We start from the raw sequence: 18,523 nt of genomic DNA on the forward strand, positions 1-18,523 counted from the left end.
TTGGTTTTCAGTTTACCTTAAGACAATCTCAAACTGTGATCAATAAAAGTGGACCTACTCTATCATAAAAGAGCCTGAAGGTGTCATATAATAACCACCTAAAAAATTAAGTGAACTATCTACCTACATTTACTCGATTTGTATAACCTGCCCTTTTTTGTCTTGTGCATTTTAATTTGGTGAATTGGATTGAGACTGAAAATAAACCATCAAGGAGAACGTAGGTATTCACCAACATGGAAGTCTCACTGATACTCATTCAAGAAACTTGCCTCTGGCCTTACAAAGAGTTATAAAGTTACTGGCAAAGCGAAAACATCAAGAGGATTCTAAAGTGTGACTTTTACCCAAATAAACTGGCACACATGGGACATCCTTTCTAGAGCAAACTGATCACCAGGCGGCTGTACTACAAGTTTCTCTGGTGGGTATGTTTCAAAGTAAAACTGGTAGCGCATTTCCTCTAGCCCTTTCAGCAAAAGGTTTGCTATTTAAGAAACAATCCAGCTTGTTTCAGATTTCTTAGTGCTTTCCAGCCCCGCAAGGAGCTCATTGTATTGAATACAAATTTGATTTGACTACTTTTTTTTTTTTTAGCCAAGCAACATCTTAATGTCCTTTTCACATCCAGGCAGTCAAGTGATCTCTCGACTAGGAAAGATGAATTTGGAAAACGTTTTGGCAGCAATACGACCTGAATAATATGAATACTCACAACACCCTTAGGAAGAACAGTAGGATGGGTTCTAAAAAACCTAACAAGTTTTGTGGAAAACAGTGCATGGCATGTTAGAGCACAATGCCAGAACTTTCCTACAGGAAAGCCACTTTCAAGCATACATTTAAAATAGTAAGTTCAATAATTTTGGAAGTGTCTTTGTAGTTGGAGGGAATACATGAGTAAGGCTCTGCAAAAATTCAGCAATTATGAAGACAGTTTATGAACCGAGTTGTGAGAGTTTTTCTTTTGGTATGCCCCGCTAATAAATCGGTACATCTTAGAACTAAAAACAAAAACAAATTTCAAATTTAAATCTAGCCGGATTTAACAGATAAGGGAATACAATTTATATTGAACATAAAAAAGTGTCAATACCTCTTTCTACCGGAAGCAGTTAGACAACCTGAAGGGGAGTCTCTACTTCTTTCAGCACTTTTGCACACTCTAATGGATGGTTAAGGTGCCTATACTCCAGGAACTAAGCAGGCAAATTCTGGTACAGATTCTTGCCTCCACGCCCTTAGTAGCAGATGTGATTTGCATGGCAATCTCCTGTGTAACTGTCCTGACAGGCGAAAATGTGTGACCCACCATTAGAAAGATCAATATCACCTATTTACCAAAAAGCAATGCCTTATCAAGCCTGGTTCCTAATACTTGGATGCAATGCTTTTGTACATTTTCTTCTGTTGAAAAGCAGTTCAATTCAGGTTAACTTCAATGATCGAAGAGCTGATGGAGGGCATAATCGTTGAAGGACATATTTGTGATCTGCGACATGCTCCTCCTGCTAAGTAGCCCATTTGCTGGATCTGCACTCCTGAAAGGTGGGCTGCTGTTATTGTGAGTTTTGGTGATTGGTCAATATCAGACTGTTTAAACTTTTTCAACCTAGTGTCCCTTGCGCTTGTTTAAGTAATATATGCTTTCCATTTAGAGGCAGTCTCTCTTTGTGTGACAGAGCTACTTGAAATGTCTGAGTAAGGAAGAACAGACTCGTTTGCAATATCTTGATATGATAGACCAATTCATTAAGGACCGTGCTCTTGGATCAGAAAGGTTCTGAAATGCGTTACTATGATATGCAATAGGAGCTTCTGTTGGAAAGATAGTTCTTTCCATTATAAGCTAGAGGAATGACTAATGCTGCCACTGACAATAATAAACCTATTTTCCTTGCTCCCACATAGCTGACTTAATTGGACGTCTAAGCATTTTTGCATGGGTCTTATGTGCAGCCTGACTTTGGCAACGCTGAAAATGTAGGTAATCTTTCATCTGAATTGACTGGCTGGCTGTTGAACGCTCCTTGGCATTAAGAGGTTCTAAGCAAATGAGTATATTATCCTCTCTATAGGAGAACACATTAATGTTTTTTAGGTTTATAAATACTCCCATCCAGCGGGTGCTTTGCAATGGTACAGGATTAACTGCATGCAGGTTCTGCACTGAACGTAGTGCTGTTTGGAAGGTTTGGAGTACTTTATCCTGAGAATTATCTTTAAGATGGTAGTTGCTCAGGAATGGACAGATCACATTCTCTTCTTCCAATGTGCGCTTCTACCACCATTATGCATTTAGAGAAGACTATGTTGAAAGATGTGTCCAAATTGAAGGAATCTGAACTAAGAGGGTGCCATAAATCACAATAACCTGCTGTGTTTTTGGGTGACTATCATTTGACAGTGTTCATATAGTAGGTCTAGGACGCACATTCAATCGCCTTATTTAAGCTGCTAAAAAATCTGATTTAGGAGCAGTTTTCGATCTTAACTCACATTGTTTTGATGTTCTAATATCCAGTACCATACTTTGAGGACATGCCGTTGTTACTGTGCAGGTGTGGATAATGTTGGTTTAACATTTGAAGAGGATAGTATTCGTTTCAGAGCATTGCCATCCTTCACAACACAAGGCACTAGTCCCAGTATCCCTTGCCTCCAGAATCCACTGGTTATGCTTGCTCACTGCGTCCTGTTGGCTATGGGTGCAGACTGTGGCCTTAGTCCATGCACTAAGCCCTCGACCCTCGGCATCACTGTCCACAGGGCCCAGCCTTTAGCATCTTGTGGCATTAATCATTCCTCTTCCTGGGCTGATCAGATATGGGAATGGAAGCAGCCCTGTCATTTAGGTGACGGTGTAGGGGCTCTTACCAAAAGGGCTCTTCACATCCCAGCTAGTCAGTTTGCCCATAAAGGGTGCACTTTTTTTTACAGGTATGGAATGTTAAAAGGAATGCCAGCATGCAGACTTGTGAAGCAGCAATGACATCTTACAAGCCACACATCTTGTTTATTTGGTATTCGAGACCAATTTTGATTTGAAATCTTACTTGAGGATCAAATTGTCAGATATACACCAATACTGAAAGCACACACAAACACATGAAAACCTGTTGCCCCAACAGGTGTGAGGCTATGCCGCCCGGTGAGGTTTTGTGCTATTTTTCAGCAAAATACTCCAATGGAGATCTAGTGGATCGCACACTTGACAGAAACCATATAACCCTGAACAACCCAGCACCTAAAATATTTCTACAAATATTATCAAATTTACACGCATGTACTTTCTTAGAACGTTTGGAACAGACTGGTTAAACAGGGTTGGAACAGACTGGTTAAACAGGGTCAATGCTACTTTTTTTTTATTGTGGCCTAGCTATAACTACAAATAAATATTATCTTTCATTGCAGTTGGAAATAAACTTTGGTTAAAACGAATGATAGATACATTTTCGGGAAGACATGGTCTATTTGAAAACACAATACATGAAGAGGGACTGAAGTTCCCTACTTCTTCTGCCAAATGACACCCCAATAATAGCATGCCCGCAAAGAGTCGACCATTTCCCCCACACTCTTTAACCTATATATGGAGCCACTAACAGAAACCCTCAATCGAACATTGCCTATCACATATACTCAGATGACACACAATTATACTTAAAGATATCCTCCCTAGAGGATGTCATCCAACTAAATTACACTCTTGGCCAAACCCAGTCCTGACTATCTCAAAATAACCTCAATCTAAACACTCAGAAAACAGAATTCTTACTTTTCTCCCCTCATAAAAAGCTCCACACTAGTCCAAGATTGGCTCATTTACCTAAATGCCCTCAACTGTAAACCTAAGCTTAATAATTCCACTAAATCCCTTGGAATTACACTGGACAATAATCTGAACATGTTCAGTGCAACCACACACAGTCCATCGTTCCAACTCAAACTACTGAAGAAAGCTAAACCATTCCTGCCACCTCCAGACTTCAAACAAGCAGAACAATTCATAGTGGTCTCGAGATTAGAATACAGATCTGCGACCCTTTCAGGTCTCCCCAAGGCGAGAACAGCCCCACTCAAAGCGACCCTCAACGCAGCAGCGACACTGGTAAAAATCAGTAGACGCTTTGATCACATTACCCCATCACTTAGGTCTTTCAACTGGCTCCCTCTTGAGGCCAGAACTCAACTGAAAATTGCTTGCCTCACACACAAAGCCTTACATTTTAACGAACCGAGGTACCTGGTAGAAATTATTCGAATTTCAGGTGGCAGCCGCCCCCCCAAAGCGCAAACTCTCTCAGGCTTGAATCCCCTAGATTCAAAAACTAAAATCCCTATACAACCTCCTTCTCTGGATCAGCACCAAGGATTTGGAACTCCCTACCACCCAAGGTGCAATCAAACCCATCGACCCACATTTTCAAAAAACAGGGGAAAAAGATCCTAATAAATAGATTCCTTTCATAAATTCTCGGTTAACCTATCCCTCGGACTCAGTGGGCGCCACAATGAGAGTAATAATATCAGTACAGGGCAGAAGCACATTTTCCTAGTAGAACCCCAAACAACATTGCTCCCCCGGAGACCTCGAACGGAACGGATCCAGCGCAAACTCAGAAAAAACATCCTGGAGAATCTATTCCAGTGCCAATGAATGGTTGACATTTAACATTAACTGTTTTACAAAATGCTATATCGTACTTAAGTTTTAAACTTTTGGTTTATTTGTTTATGTTTATCAATCATATGCACAGCACTCTGATGCCCTTGGGTCATGTTCGTGCTTTTTAAAACACCCCAAATAAAAGCAAAGAAAAAAAATCTAGGGTTTTCCTTGTCATAGGTCTATTTTTACTGGAAGCCAAAGTTTACGAATGCAAATTAAAATGCCTGTCACAAGCACACATGGGGGAGCCAAGAGAAATGTAGTTTAAGTAATGTCTGCGGATAGAAACAGCTCATGACCTGCATAACACTTGTAGATTCGAGCCAGGTGGTAAAAAAACACGTTTTGAAAGACAAATGAGAATCAATTCGCCATCATTAGCACACAGTGTCAGAACTGAAGCCAGAAGCTCTACTACTGCCCCCTAGCTGAACTTTGCTTCATGCTATTTCATACTGTTCTCATGAGATAAACATGTGACCATTAGTCTCGTGAATCACTAGCCTGTAGTCATGCAATTCGTTCTGTGAAGTCTTAGCAAGCCAAACAAAACCATGCATTAGAGCCGTGTTTGACTATATACTGAACTCTCTTCTTTGGATGTGGCCCTTCCACTTGCTCAATGAAAAGCCTTTTTCGTAGAAGACTAGATGAACAAACATTCTGTGGGCATACCAAATGTTATTGCGATATACTATTTATCACTATGTACAACTTCTGGCTAGCATCTGCTGGGTGTAAAGATTGACACTTCTACTGAGCTAAATAAAAAAAGGTGAGGTACAGAAGCCAAACAAATTGCGGTTTTCTAATAGGTTGCATAAGCTGCAAAAACAATCCCTGTTGACCAACCGGCATGTCAGCAAGATCGTCTGAAAACAGGGAAATCATAGCAACTTGTGAAACATATACAGAAAATGTTCTCCCAGGTGAGCAGGAATGTATCTTACAGAGAACAAGTGCATGACCATTAATTACACAACGAGTATGAATCTCAACACTAACATGGGAGGCAAAAATAATCATGCTACAACGCTTCAAATACCAGAAAAAGAATTAGAAAATACTCTGAGGTGCAATTCTTAATTGGGAGGTGTTAACTAGCTGATAATGTCTGATGTGTGTGAATTAATGGAAAACTATAACTGGGAAACCACATTAGAGCAAACCGAATCATGAAAAAAATATTTTAGGATAGACAATTTTAAGGAAATACAAAAAAAATCTAAAATTAAAGGAAACATTTTAAATTAAAGATAATTTAAAGGAAAAACTCAAAATTACATTAAACGTGTGTGGAGTTTAGGACTGCTGTGGGTTCTGGGATGGGTAATGTTTAGGGTGATGAGAGGGTTTTAGGTGGTCAGGAATATTTGGACCTCGGACTTAGAAAGGGGTTTTTAGGGGTCAGAGAAGGGTGGAGTGTAGGGGTGTTGAGTACTTTTTAGGGTTCACAGAGGAATACTGTTTATGTGCGTAGCGTGTTTTAAGGTTTCAGGGATGGGTGGAGAGTAAGGGTGTTGAGGGGTTTCAGGGTTCATGGATGGGCGGAGTTTAGGGTAGTGAGGGGTTTTAAGGATTCAGGGATGTCTGGAGTTTAGATGTAGAAAGAGGTTTTTAGGGTTCAGGGAGGAGTAGTTTAGGGTGAAAAGGAGTTCTCATGGATCATGGATGGCTTATGTTTTATGGCGGTCAGGGATTTTTAGCGTTGAGCGATGGGTGTAGTTTGGGTGTTCTGAGGTGTTTTAAGGGGTGTGGGATAGGTGGGGTTGATGCGTAGAAAAAGGTGTTTAAGGTTCAGGAATGGGCGAGTTAGGGGTAGTGAGTGATTTTATTATTCAAGGATGAGGGATTTTTGGGGTAGCAAGGGCTTTTGGCTTCAGGAAATAGTGTAGTTTAGGTGTGGTGAGGAGTTACAGCCAGAATTCTCTGACTGTTTCAATCGGAACAATAGGCAATTTTGGTAAAAAAGCTCATATCATAAAAATGTAACTAGAAATAAATCTGATTATTTTATTATGTTATTTAAACCCTGTAATCGATGTAACACTTACTTTCATTAAAAGCATATTCAAATCCTTCAAGAGTATCAGGAAAGTCTAGCGGGGGTTCATCTTTTTTCATCAGTTCATCCAGGTCTATCCGAGATAATAAATCTAACAGAAAAAAAATATCAAAACATTAGTATGAAATTAAGTCATAAAATAAAACAAATTATAAAAAGGAAGAGTAACTTGTCAAACTTTAAACCAAACAATATTGATAATACTTTGCACAGTAATATTTTTAAAACTCATCAGCATTTTTAAACATATATATTTTTTAAATAAAGTTTGATTGCTGGTGGCACTAATCTGGGCAGGTAAGTGCAGCAGGGTGGACCTACAAATTCTCAAGCTGAACCTTACATGAGGGGGTCTGGGACTACCATACCTCAAGCAGTAGTACCTGGTGTCGCAGCTGCAACACGAGGCCCGATGGTGTGCAGAAGGTGACAACCGGGAGAAGAGCCTCCGGGCGGGGGCCCCGGGTGTGGAACACCTGCCATCTGTGTCAATGTCTGGTTCACGGCGCAATAAGTCTGGCCGTTCGTCATTCAGCATGTCACTCAAGCATGGGTGGGTGCCACCAAGAGGGTGCTACGTTTTTACAACATTCTCCAGGAAACTCCCAATAGGGGGATACCCAAGTTTGCAAGCTCTCCATTGCCAAGTGGAGGGAGGGAACGATGTGATACGCTCAGGGATCTCTTCCCGTCAGATAAATGTCTCACCTTTCAAGAAGTCCGCAGGTTGTTTGGGGTGTGGTGTAACAGTGCTTGTAGTTCGCCGCCATGACTAGAGTAGGGAGGAACTGTGGCCAGGCGTCCCAGCAACGCCTCGAGAGGCCTGTACACTTGGGGCGATACGGGAAATAGGATCTTCCAGACGATTGGTGTCCAATCTATATCGGGCCTTCAAAGAAGACCGACTGCAGGTTGACTATTGAGCACAAGGGGCGGGGGAAGTTTGGGAAGCAGATCTACCAGAGACCATAACTGAAGTAGATTAGCATAAAACTTGTGTTTTAGTGAAGGAGGAGTCCAGTCATGCTCATTCTAGGTTGGCTCAATTTTAAGTCCTGCACCATGCATTTCTGGCACCCATGAGAGTTAGCAGAGTTATCAGAATATACCCCACCCACATGCACGAATGCCTGACATGCAGGGAGGGTGGAGCAAAATGTACTCACATGATCTGGAGTTGTGGCAGGATAGCCTAGTATTGGCAAGAGGTGGTCCAATACTTGCGACGGACAACCAACATTCACATTGAGGTCACGGCTAAGCACTGCCTGCTGGGCCTCATCCTGTGCCCCAAGAAGGGAACAATACGATACAGATATGCACAGCTGGGACTCTTACAAAGAGTAAAGTTGCTATCCAGTGGATGTCTGCCCTTGGACCCACGATTATGACATGGCCTAGGAACATGGCAGAATGGGCTTGGGCAGAACTGAGGCGCATAAAAGAGGTTTGCACTGATGAGCACCTGAAAAGTGGGAGAGCATGCCCCACGGAGTGACAGAGTTGTTGGGGGACGCGCCTGCTGCTGCAGTTTTGGACAAGGGGTCCAGCCCCCTTGATTGGACAGGTGAGGCACACCCACTGCGATATGACAGAGCAAGACTTGCAGTGCACCACTGCTTCGGACTCGTAGCGAACATGGCTGATGGTGGTAGAAGTGCAGTAGGCACTGATCATAAACCCAGTGGCAAGGGGACCTGCCATACTACGGCCCTATTGGGGTAGCGACTAATATTGGAGGGAGGGGGCGTCGAGGCACACAAAGCCCAATTGTGAAGCGTTGTTGGTTACTTTTAGGGGTAACTGTATGACCATGATAGGAGACAATGGTACCATGAATTGTATGTTCAACGCTCATAACTGCAAGTTGCATGTTATCAAGTTGCCAACAATGACAGGGTCACTTTTTTTATATGGTATGTGCCTTCTGTTAAAAATTGAAAATATAACTACAAAAACTCTCAACTAATAAAATGTGATAACCCTCTGTAAATGAGCAAATATGCCCTCTGTGAAAGAGCAACATGGAGGAGTGTAGTAAAAACACACAAATCTGCTTGATAAATGACATTTCGAAAGTTCCTTTTTTTCTTGAGGTAGGGATTATGAAGTAAAGTATATTTGTTTGTAATATCTATGACTATTTTACTACTTGGGACCTGATGCTGAGTTAGGGGAAGAATTCGGAGTCCTGTGAAAATGGGATCTTGCCCAGGAATTGGAATTCCAAGATTTGCAGTATGTTTTCGCATGAAAGACTTCAAAAGGTAAAACCGGTCTACATGTTAGGGGTAAAATGTCTGAAAACAGAAAAAGATGTATTTGTTTATTTGAAGGTTTTATACAGCAAGAACAACACCCTCGTGGGTATCAGAGCCCTTTATACTTGTTAGAGAATAAAGACATACACAATCAATATAAATATAGTAAAGAAGGGAGCATTTTATGACGCAATCTCTGGGAGGGTGGAATCGCTTTAATGATAGGACAGAAAGTCAGAACAGTAAAATAACAAGCGAGCTGAATCCTGAGAGAAGACGAAGGTCCAGGTGGGCTCAGCTAGAAGTATTCCAAAGACCTAGGGCAAACATTTGTTCCGGAGTTGTAATTTAAATTCTTTCAAGAAGGATGCAGTCTTTTTCGGGAGAGGAAGGAGTTCCATATTTTCGGGGCGATGCCAGAGATGGCGCTATTGTAGGATTTCTTTTTAGAGAATCTCTGATGTTTCAGTAGTAAAGTGCAGGAGCTTCTAGAGGATCTGGAGCCGCCAGAGAGTGCAAGCTTCTGAGCCAGGTATCTTGGGGTGTTGAAGTGTAGGGCTTTGTGGGTCATGCATGCAATTCTCAGCTGAATTCTTGCTTCGTAGGGGAGCCAGTTGAGGAATTTAAAATCAGAGGTGATATGGTTGTTTCTTTTCGAGGCTCTTAAGGGAGTCATTATGGATATAGGCAGGCCGCCTAGCGTTGGGCTTCCGTAGTCCAGCTTGCAAATCACCAGGGCTTGGGACGGCCGAGTGGAAGCCCTATGTGTGGGGGGGGGGGGGGAGAGTTAGTTCTCTTAAGGTATTCATTTGGAGATTAGCTCCTTTGGTGGCAGTACCCATATGGTTCCACAAGTTCTTGTCGAGAATGATTCCTAGTGATCTTGCTGAGTCAATGAGTTGAGGAGTTGAGGTAGGTAGTTGAAGGCTGTTAGTTGCTACATCCAGTCGTTAATGACGAGTGATTGTTTGGGAGGGGCGATTAGGGGGAGTTCAGTTTTATTGAGAGTGTTAAGTTTGAGGTGATTCCAAGTAAGCCAGTTTTGAGTTTTCTTCCGGGTTAAGTTGAGGGCTTTGATGTCTTCTGGGAAGAAGACTTTCAGTTATGATTGGGTGTCATCTGCCTACATGTGGTAGTGTATGTTGGATGAGCTCAGAATTGACGTAAGTGACTCCATGAACAAGTTAAAGAGAGTGGATGAGAGGGAGGAACCCTTAGGGACCTCTAAGATGACAGACATGGGCGTAGACATTGTGAGAAGTTGGCCTGGTATATGATGTCCACTAATGTAAGCGGGCACCTTGCACCAGTCCAGACAACCCTTATAGTGACAACCTTAGAAGCTCTCTAAGTGGTAGCTGTGGTACGCAGCCTTGAGGCTTAGTCCAGAAGGAGTGTAGAGCAGCTTGTTTTACCAGAATGAAATCTTATAGTATAGATTAAGTGAAAAAGAACCACACAAGGTATTTATAAAAATATTCATTTATTATATAATACTCTCGAACACGTTTAGATATCTTCTACCAGGAGATAAACACAATGCACACAAAACTTTGCAAAGAAACACAGTAAATAGCACAAAATACACAGTGGACCCCGGGGGTTGGGGACCAAACCATATACTAAGAAAGTGGTATAGGAACCACGACCCACGGTCAAGAGTGTCGAGAGGACGTAGAAGTGCTGGGGACCCAAGGAACCACCCAAAGTGAGTAGATAGGGACCCCACTGAGAGCGTGTGCAGTGTGGGAACACCACCGAGTGCTCCGCCCAACTCTACATGTAGGTCGGGGTTGGATTTTTAAAGATTAAGGACCCTTCCCAGTGGACCCTGAAGAAACCCAGTGGAAGACAGAAGGTTGGAGAGCCACCCCACCGGTGGATACCCTAGTACCTATGTTACCTACACCAGGGAAGCCGGGTGCATAAGTGCAAAGTGGTGTCAGAAACTGCAGCCTAACCCAATAGAGGCCTTCAGGAAAGTGCTGCTACACAAGAAGGAGAAAGTGTCTGCTGGAATGTGAAGGTGGATTCGACATGAGAGGTACCTGTAAGCGGAGGGGACAGAGTCTATGTCAATCAGCAGTGACCAGGAGACTTGGAAGACGAATGCCCTCCGATGTCGGGTGTTGCAGGATGGGTGACGATGACCTTGACTCTGCAGCTGTGAGGACCAGGCGACGCTGAGGAGGACAAGGAGTCGTGCACGAGTTGTCCCACGAAGAATGTTGAGAGCTGAGGGGTCGGTGTCCGGCTGGAGCACCAACAAGCCTTGGCAAATGCACGAAACGCAGGAATTGAAGACGGCGCAGCGTTAGGACCAGCAAGGTCCGGGAACTCACCAAAAGCAGGGAAGTCAGGGCAGGCCCTGAGCAATCAGGGGAGCCTAAAAGAAACAGGGGTGACCCTCAAGTGGACTCACAGGCCGGAGGCACTGGAGTCGCGAGAGGATCTCGAGCCGCTCACCAAAAGATGCAGGCCACAGTGCACACAATGCAATGTGGCTGAACATTCTGGTCACAGAAGGTGCTTGAGGTTGGGGCTACTTGGAGCCCGGAGATCTTCTTGGAAGGAAACCAACAAGCCTTTGCAACTGCAAGTTGATGCAGTGCACAGGGGTTCGGATATTGCAACCCCCACGTGGGATACTGGCCTCAAACTTGGTGAGAGGGCAGGGCAGGCCTCCGAAGCTGTGGAAAACCACCACCTTTGTTGCAGAACCTTTGGGAGTCCAGAGGAGCTCAGGATCAGCAGAATGGTCGACTTAGTTACGGTGCCTGCGAATGCAGGGGAGTGACTCTTTCACTCCAAGGGAGATTCCTTCAGGTGTCTTTGATGTCCACAGGCCTTGGAAGGTTCCTGTATGGTTCAGAGGCACAGACGATGCAGCAGACTGGAAGGGAGACAAAGTCGTTCCCAAGCAGAGTCCAGAGTGCCCAGACAGTAGAAGAAGAAGTGGTGTCTGACCTGAATCTTATCCCATGACGAATCTAGGGACCCACCCACAGGTAAGCCCTTAAGTACCCTTAAGAAAGGTGTTGGGATGATTATGGGGACCCTCCCAGGGGTGGGTCTGTACAGGGGAGAGGTTACTCTTGTGTCCTTTGTCAAGTTTTGCGCCAGAGCAGGAGCCAACAGCTCCCAGGACTCGTTGGAGCTAGACTATTCACAGGGACACCAAATGTGCCCCTCAAGCAGACTTAGTGGAGCTGGCAAGTGCACCCATTGGGTCCCAATACACTAAATCCTGCCTGGGAGGTGGTCACACCTTCCTGTGACAGGATGCCTATTGTTCTGCCTTTGCCTGCTCGAGCTTGGCTCAGCAGCAGGAGGGCAGAAATGTGTCTCTGGTCGGCAGCAACCATTTTGTGCTGTCCGAGGCTAGAAGGTTGGCACCAGAAACACAGAGCCTAACGGAGGGCTCTTTCAGTGCTTGGAATCATACCTCCCACACCGTTAAGGCCTGGTGGTATGATTCGAACATGTTTCATGCCAAATATGATAGGATGCGTTGCAGCCATTTTCGAGATGGCCATTGCATTATTACACGGTGCCCCTCTATATGATATATGGCTGCTTCGCTGACAACCCAGGAGAATGGACTCCGTAGGCTGTAGGGGTGTCCTGCTCATGCAGGGGCACCCTCTCACTTAGAACCAAGCACCCTGCCTTCAGGATTGCAAAGGCCTGCTATAGGGGTGACTTATAGGTTTTAAGTGCAGTGACCCTAGATGTAGGAAACCTATATCTTTAGTAAGTGGAGCTAACACCAGCTTACACAGGTTGCAACAGCAAACCTGTAGTTCCATTATGAACGGTCTCCCACGGGTGGCATAATGCATGCTTCAGCCCATGGGGAACCACTGGGGTACCTATACCCTGGGTACCTTAACACCATAATACTAGGGACTTATAAGGGTACCCCAGTATCCAATCTCGAATGCACCTAAGTACTTACCAGAACAATTTAAGGGAGAAAGCAGATAGATTGGGGTCCTGATTAGCAGGATCCCAGTCAGACTAGTCAAAACAGCTTAGCACCAGGCAAAAAGTGAGGGTAACCATGCAGAAGGATCCTATCTTCTTACAGATATTGACTAATTAACCCTGAGAGTCCCATTCTGCGTCCCAGTAGGTCTAGTAGGTAGTCATGCTTAACCGTATTGAAAGTTAAAAAAAGGTCATGGAGTATAAGGAGGCATGATTCGTTTTGATCCAACATTTTTAGTACATTGTCCACTATATGTAAGTGCCGACTCGGTGCTGTGCCCTGGTCGAGTTGGACGTGTACATATTTTTCGAGGAGCTTTTTTTTCGATTGGAATACTAGAGATGGGGCTGAGGTTATTTAGGTCTATGTGATCAGCTGTAGGTTTTTTTAGACTGGGGTGACCTATTGCCCTTAGGCAATCAGGGATTGTGCCTTGAAGTAGAGAGGTATTAACAATATTGGTCCAAAGTGGGAGAATCAAAAGTTTGATCTCACTGAAGAAGTTAGTGGGGGTAGCGGGTCATTGTAGTTGTATGAGGGATTCAGATCAGCTAGAATTTTTAGAATGTCATTTCCTTACAAGGTTTTGAAGGAGTACCCCGAAGCGTTGTTTAAGACAATGTGCTCTGGTAGACTTGAGGGTACTGCAGCCAAGGAAGTCGAAGGGCTGGAGAGAGATGCAAGGGGACAGTATTTGAGAGCCCTCTGCAGATCAGATTTAATATTTTCTGTCTTTTCGAGGAAGGAGGAGGCAAATTCTTCACAATTTGGTAGCAGGCTGGGTCCAGCTGAAGGAGGGTTGGATAGGCCAGGTGATTGAAGTTTAATGAGCTAAAATTGCTTTTTGGGCCTGTTTTTTTCCTCAAACAAGTTGGATTCTGAAGAAATTTGTTTTTGAGTTCCTAATACTTGTGTAATATGAGTTTGTGATTAACCTCAAATGCTTGAAGTACTCAAGGGAAGGTGAGGATCTTTACTTTCGTTCAGCTAGTCTCAAGTTACGTCTTTCAGTATTAAGGCTACCATTGTACGATGGTTTAGAGCCTTTTGTGGACATTCTTTTGAGCTGCAAGGATGCGACTGACCCTAGAATATTCTTCATGGAGCTGGTGTAGTAGCTTGTAAGATCTTGAACATCTGACATGTCCCAGAAGGCGGAAGGAGGTTTTTACTGAGGGATGTCAATCTATTAACCCCTTCAGTGCTGATGACAAAGCCAGCTCGTCATGGGCGTTACCTGCGCTACGCGGATGACGAGCTGGCTTTGTCATAAACAAGCCATTTTTTTATTTTCAGCGCACAGCGGGAAAACGCGGTAGTGCGGTAGGGGTTAAAGTTAATAATGTGTGTGTTCATTTTCCATATTTTAGGTTTTATTGATTGAGTGGCATTTGGTCTTACAGATTTCAAAATGAAGAATGTGATGTAGTGGGGTTCAGACCAGTCACAGGGGAGGATAGATTCTAGTTGAGTAAAGTTTGTGTTAGCCATGAGGAGATCTAAAGTTGCTCCCTTGTTTTGAGTGGAGTTGTTGCAGAATTGTATCAGGTTGAGATCAGTAAGGAAGGATTTAAGGCAGTTAACTATGGGGTCATTCATATCATTCCAGTGGAGGCTGAAGTCACCAAGGTAGATCGGGGTGCAGTATTGGCTTGAGGTCGTTGGGATGATTTCCATGGTTTCTTCTGTAAAAGACAGATTATCTCCAGGCGGGTGGTAGATTGTGTGTAATTTGCATAGTGGTCTGTTATTGCATGTAATGTTGATGTATAGATATTCATTGTAGGATAGCACAGGGGACAGAGAGCGTTTGACTGAGAGACTATTGCGGTGAATGCAGGCAATGCCTCCACCTGGTCAACTGGGTCTATCAGATCTGGTGATGTTGCAGCTAGGAGGGACTTGTATGTCCAGGATAGGAGCAGAGGTATCATTTAGCCATGCTTCTGACAGTACAAGGAGGTTAAAGTTGTGTGCGAGAATAAGGTCTGCAATATCCACCGCATGTTTTGAAGCCGATAGGCAATTGAGTATCATGCATTTCAGATGGAGAGGGACCCTGATTAGAGAGGTCGGAGTAAGAGTAACCTGCTTAAGGTTGTTTTGTTTAAAGCTCTGTGATTAGACTTTAATTCCCTGTGTGCGTTCACAGGGATGGACTGGATTTGTCCCTGGTTGTCAGTGTTAGTAGGGTGTGAGGAGTTATAAGATAGGAAGAGGGTGTGGATATCTTTGTCAGACAGCAGGTCTAGTAGTCTACAGGGCCGAGTGTAGGGATTGGGGTTAGGGTAGAGTCCTCCACCTTGAATGTGGGAACTTCGAGGAGGGTGAGCTCAGGTTGGTGGGGACGTGTATTCGTGGCAGGGGGCGGTAAATGGTTAGATGGTCCTGAGAAATTACCATAGGTATTCAAATTCCTAGTTGACTACCGATTGTTAGTAGCCTTTATGGTGAAGTGGATAAAGATATGAAGGTCTGCCTTGAGTTGTTGTAGGTTTTGTGTAATCTCATCCATTCTAGATGTAAGTGCAAAGTGGACACAGGTTGACGAATCTTGAAGCAGGGGAGGAGGAGGCTGGGGAATTTGAAGCCTGTGGTGGTAGTGTGTTGTTGGCAAGAGGGCGGAGTGGATTCAGAGGTTGAAGAAGGCTTGCAAAAATGTGGTGGTGATCTTGTGGGCAGGGTAGGGGTGGAGCGATAGAGGGGAGTTCCTGGATGGGATAGGGGGTTCAGGTTTCCCCCGAGTCATTCGTAGAGGCAGGGAGTGGGTCAGAGGTCTAGTCGGGGAGAAGAAGTGATTTCCATGGCTAAGTGTGGGGTACGGACGTATTTCGGTGTGGAGATCGGTGGATGGAGGGCTTGGACCCACCTGGTGAAGTAGACATGTTAGTATTGCATTCAGAGTTGGAAAGTACTTTGCAGGGGGTGGAAACCTTCCTGGTTGCAGCATTTTTGACCAGTGGGAACATTTCCTCAAATATTTCAAAGTTACGGTCTGCAGATTTGATACGGATAATCCCATTGTTGTATAAGGAGATGGTTGCTTCTGCTCAAGAAGCCGATGAGGAAGCTACCAAGAGTCTTAACCCATGCAGAGTTTTTCTGGATGTAATGATCAAGAGCGATGAGTGCAAGGATTTCCTCAATTTGTCTTTTCTTGAAAAGGATATGGTCACTTATAATGATTCATTATGTAGAAGTAGGGATAAGAAACAAGAGTTTTTGGGTGATCTTTGAGGAATTTATGTTTAAAGTTGTCAGTCGCTTTTTTTGAAAGATTAGTAGAGTACCTAATTTTGTATGGGCAGCGACCGGATGGCTCCAGATTAGTATCTGTTGTACTGGGTGGATCCATGTCCGTAGCAGGCAGAGCCAGAGGAAGAGTGGAGGAATCGTATGGGGTTGAAGGATGAAGCGCTGACAAGTGAAGTCTGGGAACCTATAGGAGGATCTTGGCATAAAGGTAGTTCAGAGGTACAAGGATCATCTAACAGTGTGAAGTGTAACAGAATATTAATAAACATGAAAATATTTGCTAGTAAGTGAGGAAACATGGTTGGCTAAGCCAAAGAGGTCAGTCAGAGGGTGTGCACAGATTTAAGGAGGAACCACGATGCGAGAAGTAACATGCAGGTTTTCGAGTTAGAAGAAGAAGACGATCATAGGAGATAACTGATGCGAACACCACTACAAGATGGCTTCCATTGGATATGTTCAGACAAAGGGTTCTTCATTCCAGACTATTTGACCGTATAGTCCTTTTTTCATGTCCACCTTTCAGATAAGGTAGTGTCCTTTATTTGTTTTAACTGCTAGCAAAGTCAGGAGGCATTCTATCATGAAGTGTGGCAGGGCTCAAATCATGAAGTCCTTCTTCAATTGGTTGGTAGGTAACACGTATTCAGTGACACTGCTAGACAAAGCCAAGGGGATAGCTTGGTTTGCAGTTCCCCAAAGCATATCATAAGTCATGCAAGGAGTTGAGATTGAAGGATGGGCACACGTTAAATAGTTGTAATTTGTCAACAGTTTCCTCTCACACTGGGAACAGAATGTGTGAGAAGAATGATATTGCTGAGGGCGAATTTGCAAATGGTAATGCCAGCTTGGTTTTTGACTACAACCACAGATCATCCTGAGCAGTTGGGGATTATGTTATGTATTAATTTAGGTTGTATTTTGGACTTCATTTATGGGCGGTTTTCCTTTCCTAAAGCTTTTTTTAAGAGCATATAGGTTTACTGCTGAGTGATAGGGAGTGTACAGGGGTCTTGTATACTTAATGTATGTACCAAGAGCGTAAAATTGTGGCGTGGTCTCAAACAAGATGGCTGCACTTTAGGAGAGCTCCAGAGTGCTAGCAGTTGAAACCCTACCATTCGCACAAAGGGTACGCCTCTACTCTCCTGGGCACCAAGCATCACTGGATACAGTTTTTGGATTGACTTTTGCCCTGATAAAGTTTGGCTGCTTGAGGAATTGGCCGCTCCGGTCAGGCCATACAAATCCAAGCTGGCTCGTTCTAGGGAGAGCTCTCCGAACCCGCAGTGCAGTGAGGGGCTGGTGACATACATATGTTGTTCCTGTGGATCCCCTTGGGCTGGTGGTCGGCTGCATTGTTCTGGCCTGGGATGGTCCAAGGACAAAGGGGGCCCGAGACCCAGGTCTAGATTTTAACTGATCCGGGCCTACTGGTGAATGGCAGACTGGGCCGGCGGTGCTCTGCGGGCAAAGAGCTGATAGGCGTTGGGGAGTGCTGCATGAAAACAGACCTGCTGATCATCAGTGGGAGAGAGGCGGCATTTATGATCCTCAGCCCTGGAGGTGATGACCGATCCGGCAGGAGTTTAAACTGGCCCCCGGATGAGGAGACTGCAATTGGGACCGAACACTGCGGAACTATGGAGGAGGCTGTGAGTTCATCAATCCACATGTGAGCGTGCTTAGAGTGGAGAGGGGTCTTTCCTGGGGGCCTGCATGCCAAAACGCATGAGGAACGCCGCACTTGGAAAGTGAAGAGATGTCTGGTTGGTAACCCTGTGCTGCCTGGGGAGACCGCACTGCGGACTGAGGCTCTGCTTTCCTGATACAGACAGTAGACCTGGCAGATAGAAGGCGACAATCGGTGAGGAGATGGAGACAATCAGTGTGGCCAAATTGCGTATGACATAACCTGGGCCTTTTTAGGGCCCCTCTTCCCCATTCTTACTGCCATCCAGAGAGGGCCGCAAGAAGGTGACCGCTGCTAAGGCCTGGTATATGTTAACTAGTTGTTGGAAAGTTAGGTAAGAGCTGGGGGAGTTGCTGAAAAATCCACTTTTGCGGGAGGAGTGGCGGTCCCTCATATACTGGAAGTCCGGTTGCCTGCCGCTGAATAAATTGGTGTTGGGGCGCCTGTACTTGTACTGAGTGGATTGATCTTGGCTTTGCGGGCCCTACGAGTGCCGCAGGGGCCAAAGTCTGTTTAAAGGAGAGGATCTGTGGGGGGAGGGACGGAAGTGAGCATACAGTTGGACTCTGGTTAGGACTGG

General features: G+C 44.5%; 1 protein-coding gene across 4 annotated transcripts in view; it reads right to left on the reverse strand.

Annotated features, from left to right (window-relative positions):
* ARB2A (ARB2 cotranscriptional regulator A) overlaps nt 1-18,523 on the reverse strand; it is a 1,817,924-nt gene that overhangs the window by 1,673,559 nt on the left and 125,842 nt on the right. For all 4 annotated transcript variants that reach the window (XM_078675377.1, XM_078675378.1, XM_078675379.1 and 1 more), the window contains one exon: nt 6,730-6,831. In XM_078675377.1, coding sequence (XP_078531503.1) covers nt 6,730-6,831 — 102 coding nt within the window. The remainder of the gene's footprint in view (nt 1-6,729; nt 6,832-18,523) is intronic.

This window comes from Lissotriton helveticus, chromosome 2_1 (assembly GCF_964261635.1).
Source record: "Lissotriton helveticus chromosome 2_1, aLisHel1.1, whole genome shotgun sequence".
In the NCBI taxonomy this organism is placed as follows: Eukaryota; Metazoa; Chordata; class Amphibia; order Caudata; family Salamandridae; genus Lissotriton; species Lissotriton helveticus.